Source organism: Pelecanus crispus, chromosome 3 (assembly GCF_030463565.1).
Source record: "Pelecanus crispus isolate bPelCri1 chromosome 3, bPelCri1.pri, whole genome shotgun sequence".
NCBI classification, from domain to species: Eukaryota; Metazoa; Chordata; class Aves; order Pelecaniformes; family Pelecanidae; genus Pelecanus; species Pelecanus crispus.
This window is the reverse complement of record NC_134645.1, coordinates 85,107,376-85,121,045: the sequence shown is the minus strand read 5'-3', so window position 1 is coordinate 85,121,045 and position 13,670 is coordinate 85,107,376. Positions and strand designations below refer to the sequence as shown.

The following is a 13,670-nucleotide window of genomic DNA, read 5'->3' as shown; positions in this document are numbered from 1 at the left end:
GCATTCTAAAGTGAGTGTGAAGAAATTGAGTCTTTCCTTTTTTCTTACCATACAGTGGAAATAAACTACATATTCAAATCAAGTATTAGGAAAAGATTAAAGAAAAGCAACAGCAAATAACAGTGAAGGTACTTGAAACAATTAATGAAGGTTAAAATATGCAAATCATGGTAAGCACCATATGGTAAACTATTCTTGTGTGTAGAGACTTGAAATGGCTCCCTACAGTTGTAAAATAAGTTCCTTTCCTGCACTGCAGATGGAATGAACTACTTGAATAACCTAGTAAGAAAGGCAATGTCCATTTTTACAAAAAAAGGAAAAAAAATGCTATTATTGATTAAACTATGAAATTAACTTTTGATTGAAAATGTTTTGGTTTCTATTAAATTAAATCATAGCAGAATAAGATTTTCTAAAAGTTGAGCTATATAAGCTTTAATTATCAGCTAGTGAGATGCGTAGGAAGTCTCATGGAAAAGTGTTTGTATTAATTCCTGTATTAAAAGAACTGTAATTTACACGTCAAGTGGCACTGCACTTATGAATTTTAATAATAATATTATACCTGACCACAGCCTTAATGCATCCCAAAATGAACAAGAGCACAAAGAGTAAAGAAGCTTATTTAGGGACTACTTTAATGTGTTTTCTATCAGATGTGCACATACGATATTTAATTGCTTAGCATGCTAAGGTTTTCATCAATAGCATATCCAACCAGTATTAATGCACGTCATATTAATATATATTTCTGCAGATTTCATAAATGACTGTTTTTCTTAAAACGTTCCTCATGCATCCTTACAGCCAAACAAGAAGCACCACCATTTCTAGCAAAATGGAAAACTGAAACGAGAAAGGCAGAATAATCAGCTGCTACAGTGACTCTACAGTTGAGTTGAGGCTGATGATTTTTCCTTAATCAAGCAAAACTTACTAGCGAAGCAGAGGCAATGCGAAGCTTGATACCATTGTATCCAATTGCAACAAGGCATATTTACAAGGACTTTAAACTGAGGAAATACAATTCTTAAAGCACCTTTCAATTCTTTATACAGAAGAAAATACGCTTAATAAATACACCTGTAGCATAATAAACCAGTACTCCCTACACATAAACACGTGAAGTATGATCAAAACAAAGAGCAACCCTTTCTTTGGCATTCATGATTCTTTACCTTATTGGTTGTCTTAATTCCTATAAAGGTTTGCCCCAGCGGTACAGGTCGGAAACGGCCATCAAAGTAGAATAGTCCAATGCAGGGATTGACGTGCAGAAATGTGGCAACATCAAGATAATTGGGTAATGTAGCTGAAAGGCCCAAAATCCTAATCATACTTTGTGTAGATTCAACCTATTAAAAACCAGAAAACTTGTAAATGATCCAAGTGTTATAAGCCAAGAAATCAAGCACAGAGTTTTAAAACATTGCTTATAAAACAGTAATGTGAAAGAAGCATTTAGTACTTTCTACAAAAGGTGAACAATAGGTGTGAGTTAGCGATTACCCTGTATTGAAGAAACCAGAGCACTCTGCAATTCTATCAAATCTTGCTTATTCATCTTTCTATTTTATTGTACTTTTGCCCTCCAAAAGGTTAGCAGTCATTAACTGACATGGAGGAACAACAGCAGTAAAGCTATCCCTTAAGAAGGGATAGTCCAATTTATAGGCAAAACTAGGACAGATAATTTGGTATCTTATCTTCCCTAGTCCGAATCACACCACAGTTCTGTAAAGAAAGAAGAATGTAATTCGTATCATTCCTCAGTCTTGGCTTTTGCTTAGACCTTTCCACAACTCTTAAGGCAATCTAGTCTAGTTCATTACTATGTGCATTTCTCCAGTATGAAGCAGTACTTCTGCAGAGTTCAAAAATATTCAAATACCAAGTTGCTCTGTAACAGACTTTTTTTCCTGTCTTTTTTTTTTTTTTTTAAAATGCCCCAAATGTTTGCATTACATGCCTTCCCATTCAATAAGGGACAGAAATGGTGCTTTATAATGAAATACTCTGTTCCATATAAAAGCCTGCATATTATATGTATTCCTAGTTAATTTTAAAAAAGAATGAAAGCAGCCAAAAGACTTGAATGAGGAAAGTATGCAAGAATTTTCCCATTTCCTTCTGGAATATTAAGAGCCATGTCGGCTGGCTCACAACTTTCTTACTAGCATAATTATTTAGAAGCAAAGTTCACAGTAATTTTCATCAAAAGGTTTTTTTATACACTATAACTGAAGCCATATATGAGGTTCTCAACTAGTCTCAAATGCGTGACTGTCTCATGATGAGTAAGGCTGGTAACTTCTACCTGGCTAAGTCCTGTTCAAAACAATATGAGGTTTTACTTAGAATACAGATGTTTGAGTTAAAGTGAAAGGAAATGCCACGTAATTAAAACAGATGAATTAAAAATTTTCAAAAAATATATTAAAAGTATATGAAAAACATTCTCAAGGAAGATAAAATACACCATACCATAACACAGACCTGGTGAATTACAAGCATACCAAAACAATAAACAAACCCCCAACAGAACCCCTCCCCCCCAACTCTACAGACATCAAGCAAAGTAAACCACTGCGTTGCCTGGTAATGGACATGTCCCATGGCAAAAATCTGGATGCTTAAACTGTGGATGCAACCAACTAAATGACACAGAAAACCTAATTAACTCTTTTGCACTTATACAAAGAGCACCTTTGCAAAGGAAAGCCCATGTCCAACAAAATCTTATATGTAAATGCAAATTTTGAGATGACTGAGACAAAGGAGAGATTTCATTTTCAAAAGTCTTCCATCTGCAGGGAACAAAAGCAGCATTCACCTTTCAGAGTATAAAAAACCATTATAATTGCTTACACATCTTTTTACAGCTGGATTATATGATGACCTATGGGCTATAGTCAACCTCGATCACAAGTTTTGAGGTGTTTGAGGGTTTTTTTGGGGGTGGGAAGGGAGTGAGTGGTTTTCTTTTTTGTTTGTTTGTTTGGTTGGTTTTAGTTTGGTTTTGGCTCCTTTCCCATGGAGCACCGCCTCCTTCTGCACTGACCTTGGTGTCTGCGGGGCTGTTTCTCACACTTCTTTCCTCACTCCTATCTCTCTCTCAACTGCTGCACAGTGTTTTCACCCTTTCTTCAATACGCGCTCGCAGGGGCGCCGCCATCTTGGCTGCCGGGCTCAGCCCTGCCCTGCGTGGGGCGGTTGGAGCCGGCTGGAACCGGCTGTGTCCGGCTCGGGGCAGCCCCGGCTGCTCCTCACAGAGGCCGCCCTGCAGCCCCCCGGCTGCCAGCACCTGGGCACCTGCACCCGGTACAAAATTTTAATTTACTTAATGTTTATACACTTTTTTTAAAAAAAAAAAACAACAAAACCCCTTGAATCTGTAAGAACAGTAACCGCTTCCTGATATATTTATCCTGTACTATGTTCACAATCACCTGATAATAAGTACAACAATCTGAAACTGTAACTGAGCTCCAATCTGGAAAACATTATTTGATTTTGCTAAATTCAATAACAATTTTTTTTCAAATCTCCTAAGAGCCTGAAAGCACTAGTTTGAAATGCACTCAGTTCCATCTGAAGGCAGGAAAGCGTTTCAAGTATTGAAGCAATTAACAAGAACTCTGCTTAATAACAATGGAAGTATGAACTTTTACAGCAATTAACTGGAAGTTGTTTGTTCAGCATTTTCTTTCAAAATATAAACAATGCCTAGAGAACAGTTACAGCTACTGACACTTGCCACTTTCAAAACCTTGCAAAAAGAAGCCATTTAACTTCACTGCTCTGGCAGTTGGCCCTAGAGTTAAGGAGCTGATTGAAAACCCTGAATTACAACTCCACATGAAAACCGCAGCAGAGAATTAACAAAAGCAAGTAATTAAAATTACTAATATGCATAGTTCATTTTTTAAAGAAAAAATATTTTTGTATATTTTATACTTTACATATATTTTGTGCTTATGTGTATAGCACCTACATATTTTTTTCAATTTATAAATCTAAAATTTACAAAAATCAAGTCAGAGTGCTATAAGAAATCAGGCAATAATGCCTTTTGCTCTATAGTAACATTCGGTTAGTCTTCATAATTAAATAAAGACTATTAAGACTCTAAATCATTCCATCAATACCTTTAACTCCTTTCAAGGGCATCCAAACAAAAAAATCTTTATTTTTCTACCATCTACTTTTATATCCACTTAGCAACACAAAATATCAATTTTGTATGTATTAAAAAAAAAACCACAAAAAGCAAAAAGAGGTACATTTACCCTGAAAGACAAAATGTATCACAACAGTTCTCCCAATTATTTTATGCTCACATCAAATTCAAACTGTAAACTAAAACCCTATGTGTCTGCACGTCACCATATACATAAACAGAATTAGTTTTGTTTATTCTTTTAATTATACACAGCAATATACAAACAGCAGTGACTAAAACTGTGCTAAACTTAGAAGTTAGAAAAACAAAATTACCTGAATATGCAACCATAACACGATTTATTTTTCCATTTCCTCTGTGATTAGAATTTTCAATTATTTACCTACTATTCATCTATCCAAGCACTATAGAGACTTTATTTTTCATAATGTTTTTTAGAATTCTAACACATTTTTAGAACAGAGTTCTCTGCATACATTTTTCAACTACTTTTCTGACTTTCCCTTTAAGAGCAAGCATTAATATGTTTTGCTCCCAGATGCTTCTAAATAAAAGTAGGTCTTGAAAGTGTGCCGATGCCCTTTGAAAATACAGTCCATTCAAACATTAGTAATTTTCATGTGCTGGATCACTTATTATTTGGTCCTAGAAGTCCCAATTAGAGATTGTGCCTTCATATACAAGACACTATGAACACATAGTCTTTTCCTGAAATTGCAGTAAAATTTACTGAAAAGACACTTTGGATGACAGAGTTTTCTGTTTATATTCCCTAATACTGGCTGGTGGTATGCAGCTAAGTGCATTTTCTTCACTACTGGCACACAATCTCAAACATTTTAATCTTCATATGTGTTTAATTATCTCAGTAAAAATGTAAGCACCATTTGGAACTTACAAGGCTTTTTTTGGAAAACTGAACTGTCACAGTATTTGCGCATCATGTTCTTTGAAAGCTTTACTATATTTTATTGATTTGAGATTACACTGGAAGTAAATAAAATTGCCATAACTATATTTAAATGACTTATCTAATTAGTATATCTAATTCCGTAGCATTCACGATGGCATGTGGAGAATTGACAGCATGTTTACCATACGCGTTCACAGAATGCGATTATCACACCATGAAATTCCATGTATACAGAAAAAAATAAACAGAAGATAGCTATCCAAGCACCGATTTCCACACTGAAGCATCGTCTGCATGTACACTGTAAATGATAAAGGATCGGGTATGGGAAGTGCCTCTCTGGATTGTGAATTGATCCCAGCAGGATCATTTTCTTCCTAATAGGTTTTAAGATTTGCATACCATCTCATTACATTACAGCTGCCACTTGAGAGCATACAGAGTATGCATAGAGACACTCTTTTATCTGACTTCTAAAGTTCTTCCTGAACTTTGTGATCTTGGCAGTCTTCCCATTTCCATGTATTAAAACATCACATTCACAGAATGAATTACAATCAAGCTGGAAAGCATATCCCTGATTGTTCAACTTGAGCACAGAATTAAGTGAAGCAGACAAGTTTACATATTCTAATCTTTGAAGAATTGTCCACTGGTTAGAAATTAATCTGATATTCAGATGACCCAGGATCACTTCAACATATCCTCTACAGTCCGTCTGTATGCCCTTCAGATGTACAATAAAGACAAGATACACAGAAAATTAGACACAAGCTTTTCTTAGTTTTTAGTCTAGATGTGCAAGAAGGTGAATTCTTAACGCAGGTTCCCGAGTTCCCTTCTCCACAGTGGTAAGAATGAAGTACTGGGATTCACATTAGTTATTAGTTGGATACCACCCTACCCCGAGAATGCCTCTAAGTCTCAGCCTCTCACAAGATTTATGTTTTTCACATTATCCAAAAAAAGGAGAAAAAGAAAGGAAAAAAAGGAGGAATTCTCAGAACATTTAAAAACCAGAAGAATTAAACGTGTTTCAAAATGACTAGGAAGGAAGTTTGTTAGAACATTTCACCAGTGTTTACTTGTTTATTGGTATCTTGTTTACTGTCTAATGAAAGAACTAGGCTGTCAATTAGTCCACAGAGGTGGTAATTTCCTAGTTTTAGGAACAAAAATGGAAAACCCAGTAAAATTGCAAAATCAAAAGTACATAGTAAAAATGCAATTACTAATACTGTTTTGAAGATTCTACATAGGACGTTATCTACAACACAAACACTCTGCACAGAATGCATTTGTTACTAGGCAACCATCTAGTTAAGTAATTTTATAAATGAGTTTTACTCTGCTTGCAATGAACCCTGAAAATACTGTGATCTCAGTCCTCCATTTAGAACATTTTTAAAAATCTAGAGGTACTGAAAAAATATAACCACGCAGAAAGCACTATTAGAAGCCATATTGTTTTCCCTCAGCTAAATTTTAAGTATGTAATTCTTTGCCTTAAGAAATGACATTTTGAATATACCCATTAAGAGACTTCTATGCCCTGCACAGTGCCATGTCAGTTTTTCTTGAATGACAGAATGCCTTTTCATGCTATGCTAGTGTTTTGTTCCCAAACTAAGAAACAAAAAGAAATATGAACCTTCTACAAATCAGTTTAACTGCTTTACCATATTACGAAAGAACATAAAACATACGACAGCCACTATTACCTTTTAAACTCCATGGATATATCACGAAAATGGAAAAACGTTCACACATCAATAATAAAAAATGACCTGCAGAATGATTTCCTGACATCACTTCCATGCAAAGTAATAGAAAAGATTCTGAAGATTAATTCAAATACCTGATACATAACATTTTCCAAACAAATGGAGTTTAGGTTTTGTTTTAAAAGAAGTGTGTTGTTTTAAAAAAGTCATTTTTACACAACTGCAAGGTTGCCAGAAAAGATAACAAGATAGATCTAGACTCATGTAAAGCATTATACATACGGCTGCATAGCATACTGTTTAAAAATAACATCACAGAATAGCAAGAAAACGTGTATTAAATTTATCACAAGCTGATGAACTGACAGGTTTTAAAGAGAATGTAGAATTGAAAAACAGCAATTAAAAAGGGATGCCTCTAACTGCTTTCTAAGCCTGACTCTATTCAATAATTTCATCCATGATATGCAGTAAATAAAAAATAACCAGTGGCAAGAAGAACAGGTGATTGGCAGAATTAATATAACTGATGTGTGCGTCAGACATACAGATAAATCTAGGTTGATGGTTCCATTCAAACTAAATTTCTTTTAATTTAGCTCATTCTAAAAAAGGCCACAGCTGCAAAACAAGACACTATTCTCAGGAAACATTCTTAGAGCGACAAGTGAATCCTGCATCAACTATAAAGAGGTTTGTCTGAGGACTTAATGAACAAGCATCTGAATGCAAGCTCCAAAGACGATGTGTTCGCAAATTCGGTACATGCAATTCTTAGAGGTATAAAAAGGATAGAACTGAGTAATAGGAGGAACACGTTCTAAAAATACAAATCAAATATAAGAAAGTTCAGCAAAAAAAGCCCCACAACACTTATAGTTGGAAACCCAAAAAGTATTGTAGAAGTAATTTCAGTAAGCTTGTTTGGTTTATGCTGTAATAGAAGATGCTGAGAAACTTGATCAGCCTATATAAAGAACATCAAAGGGACAAAAGACTAACAGCAGTCATTCAAGATGAGAAATGAAGAACCAAATGAAATGCCACTGCCATTAGTTACTGATGCATTGTAGTCCCAAAAGACACATATAGGAACTACAGTGGGCTATCATTAGAGACAAGATATATAGATTTAATCAGCTGTTAGGTCATTAGCTATCAGCCTTGCCTTTTTTTTTAAAAGCTGCTCAAATTTTTTAAATCAAGAATGGGATTCCAAGCACATAAAAATTCCTAACTTGATAACAGTTAGGCACTTGGCTTTGGGTGAGAAACCTCTGAACTCATTTGCTTCTGGTTTCTAGTAAGGACGTAAAAGAGGGAAACAAAGGGAGAGAAAAAAGATAATAAGGAACTAAAGATATTGAAAATGCATCCAGAGCAAGGAAAACTACATGATGGCTGAAAGAGAAAGTTTCTTAAATAAGGTGTCATGAGGAAAGAAAGCTCAGAAAGGAAACATGAGAATTTCCAGGGGAAGGAGAACCCCATCATCTCATGGTCACTGCAGCCAAGGCTGCCTTTGATCTTCACATCCCCAACAAGCCCCTCCCTTGTTGGCGAGTATGAGGTACAACAGAGCACCTCTCCTCGTTGGCTCCTCTATCACCTGGAGGAGGAAGTTCTCATCAATGCACTGCAGGAACCTCCTGGATTGCTTGTCCTGCTGCCATCCCACCTATTATTTATCTAGCGACTTTCTTGATCTAATACAAAAACATAAAGCAATTGAATCTTAAATTTGAAGAATGAGACTGTGATGAGAACAATATTTCTGTGTCTAAGATAGGACATTTGCTTCCCCAAAATCTGAGAAATCTTTTACTATGGATTTTCTTTTATTTAATTTATCATTCACATAGTTGAGAGAAGGTATCAAAACTCACATATCACTCAAGTATAATATTCAGTATGCTTTTTGTCAAAAAATACCCGTAAGCAGCAAAGAAGTCATCAAAATCTCTGAATTATTTTGTCATAATTATTCAGTGTCCTTTAAAAGCAGCCAATTTTTTTTTTCTTTCAAGCTAATAAGCTTAATAGATATTACAGAAGTGTGGAAAGTTTGATTAAAAAGTTTAAGCATTTCAGTTTTACATCTTGCATTATGCTCTAGACTAAAATTTTAAACATCAAAGCTATAAATTGGATTCAAAGAAGTTGTTTGATGTTATACCTGTAGTATGTAACAGAGCTCAAAGCAATTTTTTCCACCAAAATTTTCAGCAAAGTCAATTTAAATCACTTGCAAAAGCATTCTCTAAAATTTGAAAAGTGCAAACATGCACGAATATACTGTTCATTCTCCTATGAGTAAAACTGTCAGCAATTCCAATATATATGCTCCTTCCAGGTTTTAAAGAACTGATTGTAAAAAATGCTATAAGTTAAAATGAACATGTTAAAGTCTTACAGTAAGTGGAGTGACTCAGTGTTCATCTGGGGTGAAGTACAACCATAATTCAAGTATTTTGAGGTACAAATTAGGACAGACCTGCTAATGCATCAGGATATTGCTGTTTTGAGAACGTGTTTGTATAGCTGTATTTGTACAGCATATGAATACGGATCTCAAAACATTCTTTTCTGGCACAGTTGTAAGCCAAAGTAGCTAGCTGAACACTAATTCTTAAAAAGACACCCCCCACCCTCCCCGAATAAGACAAAAAGTCCATTGTCTGTTTTTCTATTAGCCACCATCTAAGCAAAACAACCCTCACACACTCCAATAAAACAAGAGAGATGCTTTTTCTGTAAGACAGGATAACAAGCCCTGCAAAATGTAAAAGGCACTACATTACACATCCTGACCTGCACAGGAATCATGACATTGTCTCGTAAGGTATTCTCATATACAAGCTAGGGAAGTATGATCCAGATGAAACTATAGGTACACACCATTATTAGAGTAGCTATTAGTGATTTATTGAAAAGGCTGAAGTAGTATTCAAAGGAATTTATCACAGTTCTATCCTAGAAGTGATACAAGAAATGACTGTTCCAGGTCAGACCAAAAATCCAACTACTTCAATACACGGTCTCTCACAGTGGCCAAAAGGGACAGTACAGAAACTGGGAAAATGTCAATGATATTTGCCACCATCGCTCCTGGTCACTACCGCCCCCAGTCTGATGCAGTGACTGTTAAACTGCAACGGATTTTTCCTTGAGTTACTTGTCTAATCACTTTCTGAATCCCTCCACTACAAATGAGGAAAAACTAATCAGTATTTCTGATGTCTTAAACCAGTATACAAATCAGGTAATTGATTTCAGCAGTAGTGTAATTGACAATAAGTATATTTTAGATTGATGTTGTCAAGGGGTTTTTTTTTTGGTTTGGTTTTTTTGTTTGTATTTTAAGAACTGAACAATTATTCTTGCCTCCTGTGTGCATGAATATTGAATGAGTATCATGTTTCTGCAGGTATCAATGAAAAATATGGTCTAGAACCACTTTCAGAAGAGCTGGAGAGGAGCTTAATGTTTCATACAAAATCATCGAAGTCAGGAGGACATTCTCCAGGGATGGGCTGAATATCCTGGGTTTAGTTCCTGCTACAGGGACATTTATGAATTTGTATCAAAATGCAGAAAACAGAACTATGAGCAGGGAACAGAATGAAAGAAATGTGACCAAATTTTTTTTCTTTGCAAAATATCATTAAAACATTATTAGGTGTGATATTTTTACACTTAAAACATCTGTAGTAGTATTTTCACTAAACTCCAGTGAAATACTTCTGAAATCAGAAAATTTATGTTATCTTTTTTAGTCACCAGAGGTTGCAGTAATTTCATAATCAGTTATGGATATATACTGCAAACTTCATAGAGCTATGCTTGCAGGTTCAGTTGCTGCAGCATAACATTTCAGTGTAATTTTTTAAACTAACCCTCTTATTATTTATTTCCATATTAAAAAGCTAAAATAGTTGTACAAAACATCTCCTGTTTCTTTGTCCCCAAGCTCTTGGGAGGCCTGCAATTCAAAATACTTTTGTCTGGAATTGTTTTCTACTGCATAATTCTAGATATTTCTACAAGTAGTTTTGTTTACTGTTTAACTGTGGGGTTTTTTTAGTGTATTTTTATACTGTAAATTTTCCCTCTCTTCAACTACCTTCTTTTCTTGTAAATATTCACAGTTGTCTCCAATACTGCCTTTCTTATCAACTTAGAATAAATAACGTCTTGAGATAGTTAATTTCAAGATCTGTGTTTTGTTTTTTCTTCCCAACTGTCTCACTTAAGGAAGTGTTACAAATGAGTAGCTTCAATTCCAGATGAATTAAACTCCAACTTGGTAGGTAAAACAAACCTTGAAATCCTAGAAGATTAAAGCACCCTAGAGAGCTATTTTTTAAATGAGTGTTGAAGCAAGATACTGCTATATTACAATAAATGCACTAAGGGTAGGATTCAGTACCCAAGACATAACTGCCTCAGATTTCATATTCCTTAAGTCACCTGCACAGGCTTGACAGACACAAAAGGAAAGAATCTATGGGAGATTTGTGTCCAAATGAAGCAGAAACAGGATGCCAAGCTGAATAATGTAAGGCAGATAAAATGGCTCTAGGCTTCTATTTCGGACAGCTGAAGCCTACCTTCTAAGTCTTACAAAACTTCGTATTAAACAATGAATGAGTCTTGCAATCTGACATGAAGACAATGACCATTGTGGTCACTGCTAAAAGCTGAGATGCTTTACTTTGAAGTCACCTAAGGAAAACAAGGTAATCAAATCCATTTAAGAAAGAAAATACAGTATCAAACAGGTCAAGCTTTAGCTAAGTTTAAGCCCTCAAGGTATTCTAAACTTTACAAAGCCCTACTCTCCATTAAAAAAACCCCAAATCTTTCCAAGTTTATCTTTTTCTAAGGCATTATTACTTATGCTGTTCTTTATACAGGAAATTTATGCTTTCTGTACTTGGTTACAGCAGACATCCATTTTATTCTGTTCTTAGAGGAACTGGAATCAGATGATTCAGAGCGCCTTAACAAGGTTAGTGTACCAAGAAAAAAGCCTCTTGAAAGCTAAAAGGCTTTAAACATTTAACATGCTACAAATAGAGCCATAAAAATAACAATTTTGTTTATTCTTAATTTGTTACAGCTTCTTTGTATTGACATACTTTTGCCCGGCATGACAAAAAAAAAAAAAGCACTCTATTCACTCTATTCTCTTCTTACCATTATTTATTTATCCTAATTCCATCCTTTTTTTTATTCATCCCTAAATGCCACAATTTATTTTTCTTGTAAATGCACATCTCACCACTGAGACCAATCTTATGTATTGCCTAACTCTGAATCCTTCTTTTGTAAAAGATTTAAGAAAAAAACCCCACACAATCATCCTTTTCTCCTTTTGCCATTTCAAATCTTAGTATTTAGAAAGTACCACTAAAGCATGGGGGCGGGGGGGGAGGGGGAGGAAGGGAAGGACCAATTATGCTAAAGTAAAAATTACATAGTATTTATCTAGCAGCGCTAAAAGTTTTATGTACATTTAAGACTCTACTCTTGTTTAAAAAAATCTTTCTGTTAGGAAAACTGCTAATTAAAAATCAGCATTCCTGGTAAGAAAATACTTCCAATTTTTGTTATGTTAAAACATTAACCTGATCATTATTTGTTTAAAAATGTTTAATTTTGCTGTTACTTGTACAGCAAGTAAATTTATATTAAGTAAATAAATCAGAAGAAATAGCTCTGTAATAAATTATGCATATTAGGAATCTGATAGTTGATATAATACAGAAGAGAAGGTAGAAGACAAAAATTTTTCTTCATTCTTAATACACAATACCTATAAAATAAATTGTAAGCTGCCTAAGCATTTTGATTTCATTGTCTAAGCATTTCTCCTTTTACACCGAAATCTATCTGTTCTTGACCAAAATAAAGTTCTTTTGAAGATTTTTTTCGCTCTTACCTGACGTAAAGTACGTGCTACTATACTTTCAAGTACTGGTCCTCTGTCTTCATGCAACAGATGAACTTCATCAAGAATCAAGAGTTTTACCAGCTGAGAGAGGGCTACATCACCAACACTTTTTCTTGTCACTACATCCCATTTCTCTGGAGTAGTCACAAGCATCTAGTAGAGCAGAAAAAAGAAATATTTAGCATTTACAAAGACAAATTCAGATTCAAATTTATAAAAAACAAGTATTAACATAAGAATTCAAGGAAGGAGCATTTTTAAATTAAAAATCAGACATAAAGTGGTCACTCTAAAGAAAGCATCTCATTCCCCCCACCCCGAAAATTCTCAGCAGCTGTTTCATATACAAATAGAAATGCAGATTTCTCATATACTATTCAACAAAAATAATTTCCTATTTAAGTACGAACTGCTATGTATAAAACCCCCATAAAACTGAATCTCATCCACTGAAATTCAGTAGTAACTTGCCTGCAAATTATGACTATGATTTAAGGACAACTATTTATTGCCTATTCATAACAAATCTAATGAATCACTATCTATCAAAGCCTGAGGTTTCTGGGACAGGCACAAAGCTTACCTTACAGTCTCACTTATTTCACAAAAAAAGAACTTAGAACTATTAAAATAAAGGTTACCCTGTAACTTTGCAGTTGAAAATCACTCAGAAAAAAAAAAAAAAGGAAAATTCAGATTCTGTTGTTTCATAGGCCCCAATATGAAAGTTTAGAAATGGGGAAAATCTTGTTTAGGTGATATCTAGAGGAAAATGAATGCTTTAATGAGTAAAAGAAGATGGGTATTGTTTGATTATCTTGACTGAAATTAAACTTTTTAAAAATTCAACTACCAGCCATTGAAAGATATTAAGAATTGGCAAAATGGGGA

At 34.6% G+C, this 13,670-nt stretch overlaps 1 protein-coding gene across 1 annotated transcript in view; it reads right to left on the bottom strand.

The window, feature by feature from the left end:
- The window catches only part of ASCC3 (activating signal cointegrator 1 complex subunit 3), a 293,625-nt gene that overhangs the window by 167,504 nt on the left and 112,451 nt on the right, over window positions 1-13,670 (bottom strand). The window contains exons 11-12 of the mRNA XM_075708596.1: window positions 12,768-12,932; window positions 1,182-1,358 (exon numbers count right to left, since the gene is read on the bottom strand). Coding sequence (XP_075564711.1) covers window positions 1,182-1,358; window positions 12,768-12,932 — 342 coding nt within the window. The remainder of the gene's footprint in view (window positions 1-1,181; window positions 1,359-12,767; window positions 12,933-13,670) is intronic.